Source organism: Ptychodera flava, chromosome 7 (assembly GCF_041260155.1).
Source record: "Ptychodera flava strain L36383 chromosome 7, AS_Pfla_20210202, whole genome shotgun sequence".
Taxonomy (NCBI): Eukaryota; Metazoa; Hemichordata; class Enteropneusta; family Ptychoderidae; genus Ptychodera; species Ptychodera flava.
This window is the reverse complement of record NC_091934.1, coordinates 22,689,168-22,703,458: the sequence shown is the minus strand read 5'-3', so window position 1 is coordinate 22,703,458 and position 14,291 is coordinate 22,689,168. Positions and strand designations below refer to the sequence as shown.

Here is a 14,291-nt window from a genome sequence, read left to right as displayed (position 1 = left end):
ATCATTCAAATATAACAAGGACGAAAGAATATGACCTTACAAGGTCATTTTAATGTAATCCACTTTATGCCAGTGTAATAAAACGTTTCTCCCCTTATTTTTTTCATACAAGGTACACAGTATCAGATCAGTAGGATGGTGGATTTGTTCTACTCCACGCTGTATGTTTGATTTTTACAATATGAAATCAACATTGAAATAAATCCTATATTACGCGTACATAGATACATAGATACATACATACATACATACATACATACATACATACATACATACATACATACATACATACATACATACATACATACATACACATATGTGCAAAGCAGGCAACAGAAGGGGCGCATAAAGTTTGTGGTGGCAGAAAAGCTTAGAGTGACAACCCCATTATCATAACCCGATATCAGTTCAATCACAAAGCTTCAGAGATTTATTTTTTTAGAAAATTGTTTCTTCATCGCTGCCTACCGCTGCGTAGTTTGTTGTGAGTTCCCTCTCGTATGTTTTATTATTCGAAGGATGGCGTCCGACGACAAAACCGTTACTTTGGTGATTTTGCCTATTACACAGTAACATTTTAAACTCTTTTTTCAAAGATATCAATATCTGACGATCTTCGGCATTTGTCATGATTAAAAGATGCCTATCATAGCGTTTGTCATTTTTTGACGTTCTGTTCAGCGGAACGATAGTATGGGTTCTGACTTCCTGTGCAATACGTGAAGAACGGTTCAACTCCTGTCGATGAACGTAAATCTTGCCGGTTGGTCAGGAGCATGCACGAGACGCATTTTCATTCCCATCTCACCGTGGTTCCACTCGATGCGAAAGTTTTGAACCAGCTGCAAATTTGAAAAGATTACAAAGAAATTCATGCGTTAGGTTCGTGACATGAATACTCTGTTTATCAGAGTGACTGCTGAGGTTGTCATTTTGCGACACACACACACACACACACACACACACACACATATATATATATATATATATATATATATATATATATATATATATATGTAGTGTGTGTGTGTGTGTATGTGTGTGTTCCGTCCCTGCAGTACACTTAATTTCCATATATATAGATATATATATATATATATATATATATATGCTATCCCCGCAGTACACTTAATTTCCGGCTCTATAATTTTGTGGTACGATTTTCAGCAGACATAGCACACAACAGGGGATACAGTTATATAGAATGGGTACAACGTCAAGCTATCTCCAATAATCCCTTCATAATCTATACATGTTACCTTGGCAAGGATGATTTGCAGTTCCTGTTCGGCAACTCGTCGACCGAGACACATCCTTGGCCCATGTCCAAACGGCAGAATACAGAATGGACTGACATTAGTTTGCATTTCGTGTCCCCGAATCCATCTCTCCGGGATGAATTTGTCAGGCTCTGGAAAATACTCCTCTAATATTCCCGCAATGGCATTGTATCTTACCATTGTCTGTGGTCCAATGTAAATGAAATAATTTTAGATTTAAAGTTAGCGTTAAGGGGGCATGCAAATTTTCTTTCTGAAATGTGAAGTAAAAATATGTGGCCTCCATGCAAATTTTACGTGATTAATGTAATGGGAGGTCTTATGTGTTCCGATTTTGACACAAATCATGAAGACCGTCACCCAGTGGCATACGCCTTTCCCTGGGCAGGAAAGTGCGCAATATATAGGACATTATAAGAAACCATCTGCTGCGATTATTAAGTCGGTGTGGTCCTACAGTTTTCCTTTACTTTCAAATTATCCTTAACTTGTGTGGACAACGAACCAACTATCCATAATATGTTCCCGTTGCACAAACGCGACACTCAGAACGAGAATGCATTCCAAAACTGACAGATTACTGTTGACATTTTTCATGTGACAATTATCGCCGACGTTCTTGCACTATTGTGATATTGATAATACATCTATGGATCGAGTATCTTGGACATCATGAACAGAGGATCCGACAGGAACGAAATTTATTCATTAAACACGATTCGTGAATATTGAACGTTAAACATTTTGATATTCGCTAACAGGTCTTCATCGAGTGCTAACGTGAAGCACCGCATGCTAATCTGCCCCTTCATTATCAATGCCACTGCCGCCAGTGTCCAAGCTTAAATGAGAGTCATCGCCAACTAAATAACCCTTTAACATTTCATAGAGCATGACTTACCCCTGCAGGTACATTGTATCCGCTGAGGACCATATCTGTATTTATGATACGAGCGGTCCCCAGTGCAATTGGATATTGTCTACGAATAAAGAGAACAATTAAGAAATTGAATAAAAATAGGAAAAGTAAATTAAAAATGTACGTAACGTTGTATACATGCTACTATATGTAGTTAATGCACGGAACTTGTACCAACAACAGAAACAACGTTCATCAGAACATTGCTGTGCTTGAAGACAGAGGTACATTCATCATCGGAAATACTTTGTGCATAAGTTGCAACAGATCGAAATTCAAACGAACAATATTCGACGAGCTCTTTTGTATAATCATCAATTTGGTCTTCCAGACACGTGTTCAACGACAGTCCCTCCACAAAAGGACCGTGGTTCAACGTCATTATTTAGTGCTCACAACTTTTCCCGAGTCGACTGAGAAGTAACTGTCAGTGATTTCTCTGTCTATGAACTCGATGGAGATTCTGGTAAGTTGTAATGAGGTTCTACATCACCTGCAGTCCCTACAAAATTCGTGAACGGTTCATATACTATATCTTTAACAGAATGATGAGATTCCCGGACGGTAACATTCCTTTCATTTTATGGAACTGCCAGCACATACCGTGCCGAGGCTTTATGTCATGGTTCAAGAAAATGAAACCCTTATATTTGGATGACTACTCTCCATCTATTACCGATTACGGTCTTGATATTTTCACCACAGAGCTCAAGACGCAGTGTTTTGTTTTCTTTGTGCTCCATATCTCGCTCAAGGCTTCTTATAAAAATGTATCCAGAGAGGCTAGTACCATGCAGACCATCTCGATGTGTTTAGCCCGGTAACCTGTTTCTGTACGTAGTTTACGTTTTGCAAATCCTCTCCTTTGTTTTCATGTTTACTCGAATAAATTCAAAAGTCTTGGAAATGGCTTGGCAAAGGGTGTTCAGTATTATTACCTGAAGGTTTCTTTGATACATCCTTTGAGATATACCATCTTTTGCAGAGCATCGGCGGTGATTTCACCAGAGCTCGGCACCACCGACATGATCTCTTCGTGTAGCTTCTCCTGTTTGTCCGGATTTGTAGCAAGCTTGTACAGGTTGAACACCAACGTGTGAGAGGTCTGAGGACAAATGACGAAAGTATCTAAATTTATCGATTATGCAGGTGAATATTGCCGCATTAAATCACAATCTTCCACTAACCAAAGTGAGAAGAAGGAAAAACTGTCATTAGGTTAAGAAGTAGATCTTTGAGTTGATTTACATCATCCAGTTTTTTTGCAAGTGGAAATCCTCTGTTCTCTGTGCATACTTCCTCCACGAACTGAGCAACAATTACTACCATTTGCAGTAATAGAGCGCGAAGCCATTGCAGTGAACTGCAATAAAACTGCTTACACTAATTAGGTTTAGCTGTAGCCGTGGCCACTTGGTGTTGAACAAGGCTTCTTGATAAAGACCAAAAAGTCTGCTTGTACAAAGGCAAAACTAGCTCTGTCTGAGGCTCGAGTTGTAAATGAGAGTTTACGATTGGCACCCTGTGTTCAAGATTAAATACAATGAAACATTACCATGCACTGGTCGATGTACAAATTTTTTTATTTCAACTTCCCCACACAAACTGTCTGCGTGGGACATACAATGTTGTCGACTTTGCCAGCTAACTACAGCTGAAACTAATTAGTGTGAGCAGTTTTATTGCAGTTCACTGCAGTGGCTTTGCGATCTATTACTGAAAATGGTAGTAAAACCCTACATGATTTGAGACGTTATTTAGTGAAGGGGACACAGCTCTTTCACTATTGCTGAGATACTATGGTTGGGTGAGATCATTGCATATTATTCCAATCACCGGGTAGCAATATTTAAGCTGTTCTCCTAAAATCACCCGGAGAAACGTCTGCCACTGTTTGGATGCTCAATTCTATCGCGTTACTACACTTAGATATGTTCCGCCATGTTGATTCCACCATACCACTATGCAAATCACAAGCTCGTTCCCGGAAGCAATAAGACCGTAACTGTTTTCCTACTTCTACTAAAAAATTACACCCACCGTATCGATTCCTCCCATGATCAGCTCGATAGGCATTATTATCATATCCTGATACGTTAACTCTTTCCTTCCGAGCAGTGACACCAACAGACTCGCTTCGCTGCCGAGTTCATCCTTGTCTTCTAGCGCCCTCACCCGGGCGATCGTTTTGTCGACGTGTCTTTGAGTTATTCTGCGACCATGGGAAAATCGAAAAAAAAAGGATGAGTGATTTATATGTAGCAAGAAGGACAGAGTCAAAAAACAACACAGGTCGGATCATCAATCGGACACAGAAGCTGTAGAGAATAGCTTGACAAACCAATATAATTCAATATAAGACTCGAATGCACATTAAAGCGCAGTGGTCGTCGCGCTGCGCATGCTTCTGAGGCACTAGAAGACAATATTTTATATGAACTATGCATCAAAGCCAATCTGTTGATGTCACTGCTCGGAAGGAAATCGACTCCCACATATAAATACAGAAATTGTGGAATAATAGGTTGGTTTAAGTTGTAATCACAGTGTTCCTCTTTACGCTAAGCCTGCGCAAGTTGACGAGTTATCGGTAAAACACGTGTCGGAATTTGGCTCTGGAGAGATACAACTTTGTAACGACACGCTGAGTTTTTTGGCAGGTATGGACTGTCTTGCAGAACGTATGGTGTTTATTATGTAAGCTTTATTATATCACTGCGCGTTACGTTTGTGCCGACTTCGAATGAATGGCAAATGAAATATGAGAGAAACAGATGCTGACGCAATGAGAGACCAACATAAACACGCACCCAAGTACGACCTAACTGAACTCTGTCTATACATCATGTGAGCTCAGGTAGATTACTGACAGAAACGGACTTACAAAATTTCGCATGATCGACAGAATGAGCGAAACGTTTGACTTCTACATGAAATGACATTTCCGAGGTATGGAACAGATGAAATTGGACCTAAATATTTCAACAAGTTGCTGTGCAATCTACGATCGAAGTAAAACCTTGGAAGAGAACTGGTTTTATCAATGAGGGTGACATCCATAAAAAAGAACAGCAGAGTGAGCCGTGTTACAGTGTCACGTGACAGATTAAAAGTTCGTTGACTGTAACTTTTCGTGTACTTTTCCGGTATTTTTCATGTACTTGAAAAATAAGATTTTGAGCCACTTCAATGTGACGTCAAAATGCCTAGTTTTCAACTCGTTTGTCCACAATAACATTTTAGATCGTCCACAGTGCAGTGTGTCGGCAAGGCTGATATATAATTTGTGGAGAGGGACGAGAAAACGTCACGATATGGAGAATAGAATGCTGTAAATGTCTTCCATAGTCAGAGATCATGTCCCTTAACATTACTGACACTTTGAGACGAGCCACAAGTACATACACATTCCGCCCTTACCGTCATAATATGGTGTACATCATTAGTCATTGGTGATGATATAACCGATGAAATAAAGTAGGTATTTCCTTTCTTACCTGAAAAATGTATCCTGACTGCGTAGAAACGTCCTCCAGCTAGGGGTGCTGATGAATTTGTAAAGAGGAAAGCTGAACACTAGTTTCCCTAGGTACACGAAGAAATCGCCAGTTGCGTCGATCATCTGCTGTGCCTCGGACTGTGGGTCCAGATTACGTTCGAGACAACCCAGGCGCGTATCAAGTGTTACCTTAGAAACAGCTGAAATGTACATGACAGTCGTCCATTTTAGCTTACCAGAGTTGGCACAAACATGCATTATATTACCATGCCCTGTCCGTCGCATTTTAATTGGTCAAGCTGAACCACGAAACCGACCTCAAATACGCAATAATGGTTTGTTTATGTGACCGTGAACATGAATGATATCGTAAACATCGTAACATTTCAGCTAAAACGTAAATTGTAATTTGTACAAAGATCATAATCAATCACAAAATAAAATGGAACACTTGAGGGCCAAGTTTAGATATTTTTTGAAAAAAATCTCCGGATTTACAAAATTTTTACAGCGCGCACTTCTTACTGACAAATTCTGGGGCCCATTTTCGTTCGCGTGGGAAATTTTCGTGAATTTTGCCGGTTTTGGGGGTTCGTCGATAATATAGAAATAACGGACGACGCGCTGACCATTAACGATTATTTATGGGCAAGGGCGAAAGGAAAGCCAATAAATACACGTTAATGGTCAGCGCGGAGTCTGTTATTTCAATTATATTATCAACGAACCCCGAAAAACCGTCAAAATTTACGAAAATTTCCCGTGCGAACGACAACAGGGCCCCAGAACCTGTCAGTGAGTAGTGCGTGCGCTGCAAAAATTTTGCAAATCCGGAGATTTTTTTTAAAAAAGCGTCTAAACTTGGTCCACAAATGCTCCATTTTATTTTGTGGTTGATTATGATCTTTTTACAAATCACAATATTCGTTTTAGCCGTAAAGTTACTATGTTTACGATATTATTCATATTCACGGGCATGAAAACAAACCATTACTGTGTATTTGTGGGCAGTCACGTGGTTCAGCTCGACCAATTAAAACGCAATGGACAGGGCATGGTAATATAATTCTGTATTAATGGAGCGCGATCATGGGTTATTCTCGGAATCTCACCGGTATATCTGCCTCAGTCTAATAATTCTTCTTAACTCCCCAAGACCTTGTGCTGAACGCTAGCTCAAATAGATTGTGGACATTCATAATGAGTGTTGCTATGTCCAGCATCTCACTGTATTAAAGCCTACGAATTTTGTTTGAAAAAATAGCCATCGAATCAGAACAAGAATAATACGTCTTTGGTTCTTATATAGCGCACATATCCACAAGTAGATGTGATCAAGGCGCTTTACAATTATTATTACCCCTGGTCACTGGACCTGATATGATACCACTCAACTCCCTGGGGAGCAGACAACAGCTCACATGTGCAGCCAATAAGCGCAGCAGAGCTAAACGCACACATAACAACCTCTGTCCTACCAGGTACCCATCACTCTGGGTGGGGAGAAGCAATGAGGAATAAATTGCCTTGCCAAGGACACAACACCACAGCCATGCCGGGGCTCGAACTCACCATCCTTTGATCGTGAGTCCACTGCTCTATACGTCTTTTCACGTCACAGCTCTAAATTTTATGATGAAATATCAAACCTGTTGGCCATCTTCAAGGCTAGTCTGCTTAAAATAGTTCGACCTCTTTTGAAAATTGAAAGAGTTTTGGGTCACGAAGTTAAACGATGGTGAAGACCACTGTGTGCAAATGGAGAGGTGTTTAACCCGATATTGCACATACTTGTGAATTATTGAAAATATTGTGACATGAAGTTACTTTATTAGCTAGAAAAAAGATAAACAGTCCAATGAAAAAGGCATTGAGTATTGTTCGTCTACTACACGATAACGTGGAAGTATGAAAATTTTACCACTTTACTAACTATAGGCCTATTTGTTCGATTTACGATGGCTGAAGAGTACCCGTGCAGTTAAACCATAGTTTTTTCTCCAGTGTCTATGGTTAAACCTAATACAAGTTGATAGTACAGCTTGCTTGCGAAAGCACCCTTTAATTGAAATTGCCAACTATTTATATAGGCCATAAATGTTGTATATTGGTGATATTGTCATAATTGAATAACTACCTGGGTAGATATTCGCTAGAATAACATAATTGCCTGCCATATACCTACTGGCATGATTCCAAGTGTTAAATACTGCATTATTCAACGTAGGAGTTGGATGGAAAAGTGTTTCGCACACGCAAGAAACGACTCTGTAAAGTTTACGATTAAAACAAAAATTCTGAAAAATCCCATTAATCTGTGGCCGTTGAGATAGATGGTTGAATACCGAGCAGCTACTTACACTCGAGAGCCCACTTGTAAATTTCATTTTGAAAATCAGGAATTTCTCCATCCTCGTTCCTGAGTTCTTTCATCAGAGCGATGAAGTCTTTGCTTACGTCATCCAGATCTGGTATGTACTGAGCCACGGATTTCGGTCTCATCACGAACGACTGTACACCACTTCGAATTCGGCGCCACTCTTTGCCTTGTCTGTGGAAGGAAGATATTCATCGTGGAAAGGTTTGACTTGTAAAGTCAAGTGTATAAACGATTGTTTGGAGAGCTTGGACTGAGACAAACATGATCTGGCAGAGAGGGACAGAGATAATCAAGTAAAGTTGCAGATGGGTAGATAGACATATGGTAAGATATATATGATAGAGAGACGACTGAGAGCCAGGAGAGTGACACGAACAAATAAACACGGGCATTGGCAAGTATACTGGTAGAAGTGGATACTTGTGGAAGTGGAGACTGCGTAAGAGAAAAGTGAGATAGTGAGGTGATAGGTGACAGATTATCAGACAGGTTGAAGGACGGAGACGGAGACAAGCACACGGTGGAGAAACCGGGGAATGGCACAAAAAGTGAAGCTGAAGGACAGACAGGAAGACAGGCGGAAAGTGCCGGTCGATGGGTGCAGGGAAGATTAAAGTAAAAGATGGTGACATAGTAGATCCGGGTACTTACAAATTAGCCACGCCTATTGATCTCTTGTACATTTCTCTGGCCTTTACTAAAGGTTCTAGGGACGGCCGTTCTGGCATCCTCCCATCGTGCTTGAACATGACTTCTACATCAGCTGGGTCTATGATGTTGACTGTAGCTTTGGTGCCGAAACTCTCAATCCAAATCTTGCCAAACTTACGATATCTGTCCACGCATGCGTCCAGCATCTTCTCTATACTGTAAGGACCTTTATAAAGGTAAGGTGACATTGGACATTACTTGATACACAGTATTGAGTGGCATTTGTTGAAATTTCGATATTCGTCGGGGTATCGCAGGAAACAATTCTTTGTGAACCTTAATCTTTTCGTGACTTTATCTATGTTTATGTATTAACACCCTTGTCTTTCTTTCTCTGTCCAAAACTCACGCTCAAGATTTCCAGAATGATGCAAGATCTCGTCATCTTGCAGTAAATAAGTACTGGTTATATCGAACTTTTTTCTTTCGAGAAACTAGAGTTCTGTGGCATCGAGTGGCATTGGTCTTAAAGGAAACCTTACATCCGGGTATTGTTGGAGTGGTGGTGTTTTGTAAGTTTCACAATCCAACATATTGTTTGAAGACAATGCGAATGCTAGCCTGAGAATGGGTTAAAACAGCAATGCAGTAAATTTGAGAATTCATCTAATATGTCTGTCTCTTGCAGGGTACTAGTATTTAATGACATGAGTGGATTCATACCAAGGCGCTTTAAATAAAATTCTTTGTTTGCCATCCGCTTGCTAGTAGATTTTCAAAGAAAATTAGGAAAACAAACACAATGTTAACACTATTACAAATAAAATATTATTTCCAAAAGAAACCGGCTAAAAATTGAGCTTATGTTAAAATACACTTGTGTTTTTGTATGTGTTTTCCCTGGCTGGCTGGTAGGTTTTCAAAAATCTAAGGACGGCAAACAAAGAATTTTCTTTCGATGGCCCAACGAAATTATCTAAAATGTGCAGGTCATGGAAATAGTGGGCACAGTCTCACCGAGAGCAGTATAATCAAGGAGCGTCCCTACAATCGGCAGGAATCTCGGCTTTGGTATTTCCTCGAAGGGCCGAGGCTGCGAGAAGTCTTCATGCTTAGCGTCTTTACCGTCGATGTCCACTGCAAGGGAGGCCACAGTGCTTCTGCCGTGTTTGGCCGAATATCTACCGAGTGCATTCCGACGAAACACGGGGAGGAGGATTCTCCCTGGACCCGTACCTGAGTGCATTGCTTAGTCCTGTGACAGGAAATACAACGTGAGAAGAAAGTGCTGATAGTGTGAACAATCGGCGAATATTGTTATCAGGCTAAGTTATCTATCACCTGAAAAGGCAATTTGTCAAAAAACCTGGATGAGACTGTCAAGGTATTTAACCCACGCTCTTGATGCGGAAAATATGGAAACTGTGCACAATGTAGTGTTCGTGGTGTATAAATTTGTTCATTCTAGGAAAACAACACTTCATAGGAATATAAACACTGTGAAGGGAGTAGAAGCAATTCTTTTCCCAGTAACATTATTTCGTAATGTTTTTGTGTTGATGGCTGAAATTCCATCGTCATTATTATTATTGGTCATTCATATTGAGGAAAAACATTTGTAATCTTACCATCCAATGGCAACCTACGCGAGGTAGCTATTATAAGCATTATTGTGAAATGGAATGGAATGGTATAATGTCCCTTCTCTCACATCCAAGTTCGTGCTTGTTCTACAGGTTGAGATATATGAGAATGTAATGCAAACATTTCGAAACAAATTGAAGTCTTATTAAGTTTTGCTTCGATTACCATGCCATATGAAACAAGGTTGTCATTTACCACAGTTTTGTAAAACTATGAAGAATAATGAAGTTTGATGAATAACTTTACTTGCTTCCAATATAAAATAATGCAAATATCTTTTTTTGGCAATTGATTATTGTTATATTTTTTGCAAGTATTTGTAAGTGGAATTTCTCTGTAAATTGATATGCTGCTTATATTTGTGGTGGCCTTGTTTGACCTCTAAGCACTGACGTCATGTCGCTTGCGGCAGTAGTGACATGACGAAGTGATGACAATGTTCGGAGACTGGTAACCTGTTCAGCCTGGCTGGGTATAATGCCAGCTCGGCTTTTCATGAGCGCCCTCGTGTGGTGAAACTCGAGATATCATGTCGCCTATGCATACACCTTCTATGCTATGGCGCACGGTCCCTCCACAAGTGTATGGCGGAATTCATTTTAGGACCTAAACTCAGTGTGTGATAGCCAATTACCACGAACTTCCATTTATAGACAGAATAAAAATCATGAAAATTGTCAATATAGATACAGCTACAATCCCTTGAATACAAGGCTTTACCCATAAATGAGAAAAGCAGTAAGCAAAGCATGGGTTCATTAACATTTACCGTGATGGCTGGTAACAGTCTTACCATAGACCCTCGAGAAAATCAGTACCAAAATGTTAGAGGTCGTGTATTTGAGCTCCGATGGAGTAGTCATTTTTTGTGTACCCTGATTTTCGTCAAATGTTGCGTGACAGATGAAATAAAGGTCAGATTTTCGTTTCGCAGGACTGGGGAAGTGTAGACCTGTCTAACTTGTAAATGTTTGTTGTTATCGGAGATTTTTATGGTAGGGAATGTAAACTTATATTGTCGATACCTAGCAAGAGTTTTCTGTAGCGTCTATGGCTAAATGTACACTGTTTTTATCGTCTGTTTTTCCCGTTGGCTTCGGCTAGAATCCAAAATGTGATCTTCATCGTTACCAGAACATTCACCATGACTAGTATCAAAAAACCCTCAAAATTCTCTGTGTCATTACTCGGAACGTGCCATGCAAGAGCAAAGTGTACATATTCAGAACGTCAGTTTGATCGTTAATGAGATTCAGTGTTAAGTACGAAGTATTGTTGTCGGGGACCGCTTGGCAAATAAACTTTAATATATTCCAAGATAGATCGCACAAAGAAACCTCAGCAGTTGCCTGTCCCGTTTTTCTCGAGGGTCTATGGTCTAACTACACAATAAAGTACTTCTTTACTTTCTCTTTCGTTAGTGATTGATATCAATTTATATACAACAGGTCTGGGTATCTGGTTGTGAACAGAAAGTGCGAAATACATTCACAGCTCATTCAAAATTCTATATTGAAAGTGAACGCATGTTGAAATCCCCATACTGATAAGCTTATGTCAACAATTTAACTAAACAGAAAACCCTGTTTATGAAAGTTGGGAATACGGGGGTGGGGTGGAGTCAGACTGTTTTCATTTTTTCCAAGTGGTCATCCACTCTTTGATGTCCGCACAAAATTATTCACCGGCCTCAATCAGGCCGAACAAAAGAAACTGACCAGTCTGTAAGGCCATGGTGGCACATGGTGCGTTTGCGGCGATACTCGCTTCCTTTATCAAAATCCCAACTCAATTATCAGATTTATCTAATATAAATATTATGTACTTGATAAAATATTCAATGGAAAACAAAAGAATGACAAACTGTTAATGAGCTATTGACACATTTGCTAATGCGAGAACCCGGGATTGAGAAGGGCGCCTTTAAAATCCCTTCAAAGTCCAATGAGCATCAAGCAAAACTGACGGGCAGATCGTCCATGTAGCCGACACGAACACGAAGTGTCTGTTACCGGCTACCAAAAACTATGAAAAATAGTAAAGAATGAGCTACAAAATCACTATCAGTTTTAAGTTGCAGGTAGAATAAGTCTGTGCCTTTGTAAAAAATACTATAAAAATAGTAGAAAGTGAAGAACCAGCTGAAAGTTAGTGAGGAGACCTTGACCGCATTCATTTGCATCTCATTGTCGGCTACATGGACTGTGTGCCAGTACGACGTGCTTTCGAGGTAACGATACAGGTTCAAAAGGTGTGAGGGGCGAGTTGACTAAGGTGAAGGGGTCAAGGTGGCCAGGACTGACGGGGTCGAAATGGTCACAGGTCGAGTTGACGCGAAGCCGAGAAATAGCAAAGGAAGTTTTAAATTTCCGCCAAAAATAACCTATATGTTATCTTAGAAGTAAAACGCACTATGGTCTTCGGGCAGTTGGAACTGTTACAGAGGCTCTGCGTGGCTTTTATCGACAGGCGACGACTTTCTTTTTTACCTCCATGTCCCAATGGAGGTACATCCCCTCTCTGTTACCTCCACGCTGTGCCTGACCGGGAGCAATCCTTACACACTATTTATTTAGACAGCATTGGAGAATACGACAATAAAAACATCATTATATACTAACACTTTGAATTATTTGCAAGCCAATGAAATTTATATTGAATCAGTGAGTTCTCAATCAAGCTAACAAGACACTTTGACCATTTGCTTATGTAGGGAAATGTATTAATTAGCTTTTAAAAAAGCATGCTAGCTAAAAGGACATGTTTTACAGTAGTACTGTATAAATCCGATGGCTAACAGTGCATACATGCCCATAATAACAACATATATTGTGGAAATTTGTTACGCAACACTGGTTGTTGTGTACATAGGTGTAAATGATATCGACGCTGCCGATCGGGACTGTGAAAACGAGGAAGGGAGACTCTCTCTTCTACCTAAAACCATGGCGCGAATCAACGCCCATTTGTTCTGTAACATTTTTGTCTGATTTCAGGCACAATTTGTCGTTGGTTTTAATAGGGCCTCCGGCGAACAGTAAAGGATGAGCCGAGGGCAGGAACACATCACTGTAGTTGGCTGATTGTATAACTCCAGAGTTTTCATGTGAGAAGTCGGTGTTTTCAAACCGGGTGCGTGTCAAAACCTCTCTTCAGGTGAAATAAACAGTGAACTCGTGGTTTATGACTTACCTGCGTGCTGGCGTGTTGAGGCGCTCGAATGCTTTAAGCCAGCATTCGGGTGAACAGTCGATGATGGGTGCTTGTTATGCTTGCAGCAGGTAGCTTCAATATCGGTCACCTTGTGAAATGACCTTTTATCAACAAGGTAAGTCTGTGAACGTGATAAAATGGAAATCATTTTGGGATAGATCGTCTGATGTTAAGAGAGGTGGATCAACAAACGGTCAAAACTGTACGGAGAAAATTGCACATAAGGAGTCATTATGAGTACTGATTTCGGGGGGAAAAGCGTATGTGCCAAACCAATCTTAAAAAATGCCAAATAAAGGCAATTTTATCTGGCTTCATTCTAGTCATCCCTCCACCGATCTAATGGTACAACCCTTAGATGGGAGAAGTTGAATGAACTTTTGCGGTCATGTGATCAACCACATTACATAACTGAATACGCCGCAGCTGACACTTCCAATATCAATATGAAGATACCAAAAGACCGCCATAGCACGGTCGTGACCACGGTTACTCGGTGGCTGCATGGGTTGGCACCTCCATCGTGGCTGCAAATTCCGCTCGAGCTCTGCGCCACGCGACCCATAGACGTGTGTTTATACACGTGACGTGTATATACACACGTCTATGAGCCATGTGTGCATATACACGTGACGTGTATACACACACGTCTATGGGCCGCGGAGGCGCCGAGCGAAATTGCAGCCAGTGCTTATACCGTCAGAA

General features: G+C 40.4%; 1 protein-coding gene across 2 annotated transcripts; it reads right to left on the bottom strand.

Annotated features, from left to right (window-relative positions):
* Positions 1-31: 31 nt before the first annotated feature.
* On the bottom strand, positions 32-13,722 carry LOC139137042 (probable cytochrome P450 49a1). 2 transcript variants are annotated; one of them, XM_070704987.1, is made up of 11 exons: positions 13,566-13,665; positions 10,358-10,459; positions 9,747-9,984; positions 8,730-8,955; positions 8,059-8,249; positions 5,697-5,898; positions 4,240-4,411; positions 3,138-3,304; positions 2,182-2,260; positions 1,260-1,463; positions 32-842 (listed from the first exon to the last, which is right to left on the bottom strand). In XM_070704987.1, the coding sequence occupies exons 3-11, from the start codon at positions 9,973-9,975 to the stop codon at positions 732-734; spliced, it is 1,581 nt and encodes a 526-aa protein (XP_070561088.1). In that variant the 5' UTR covers positions 9,976-9,984; positions 10,358-10,459; positions 13,566-13,665; the 3' UTR covers positions 32-731. The 2 variants fall into 2 exon arrangements, with proteins under 2 accessions (XP_070561088.1, XP_070561087.1); XM_070704986.1 differs by lacking the exon at positions 10,358-10,459 and having other exon boundaries at positions 13,566-13,722.
* Between the last annotated feature and the right edge of the window lie 569 nt (positions 13,723-14,291).

Coding starts and splice junctions, on each gene's coding strand:
- LOC139137042 (XM_070704986.1), bottom strand. CDS start 9,975: ATGCACTCAGGTACGGGTCCAGGGAGAATCCTCCTCCCCGTGTTTCGT. Junction 2,261..3,137: donor TGTATCAAAGAAACCTTCAG/GTAATAATACTG, acceptor CTTTATTCGTAG/ACAATATCCAATTGCACTGG. Junction 1,464..2,181: donor GATACAATGTACCTGCAGGG/GTAAGTCATGCT, acceptor ATTGGACCACAG/ACAATGGTAAGATACAATGC.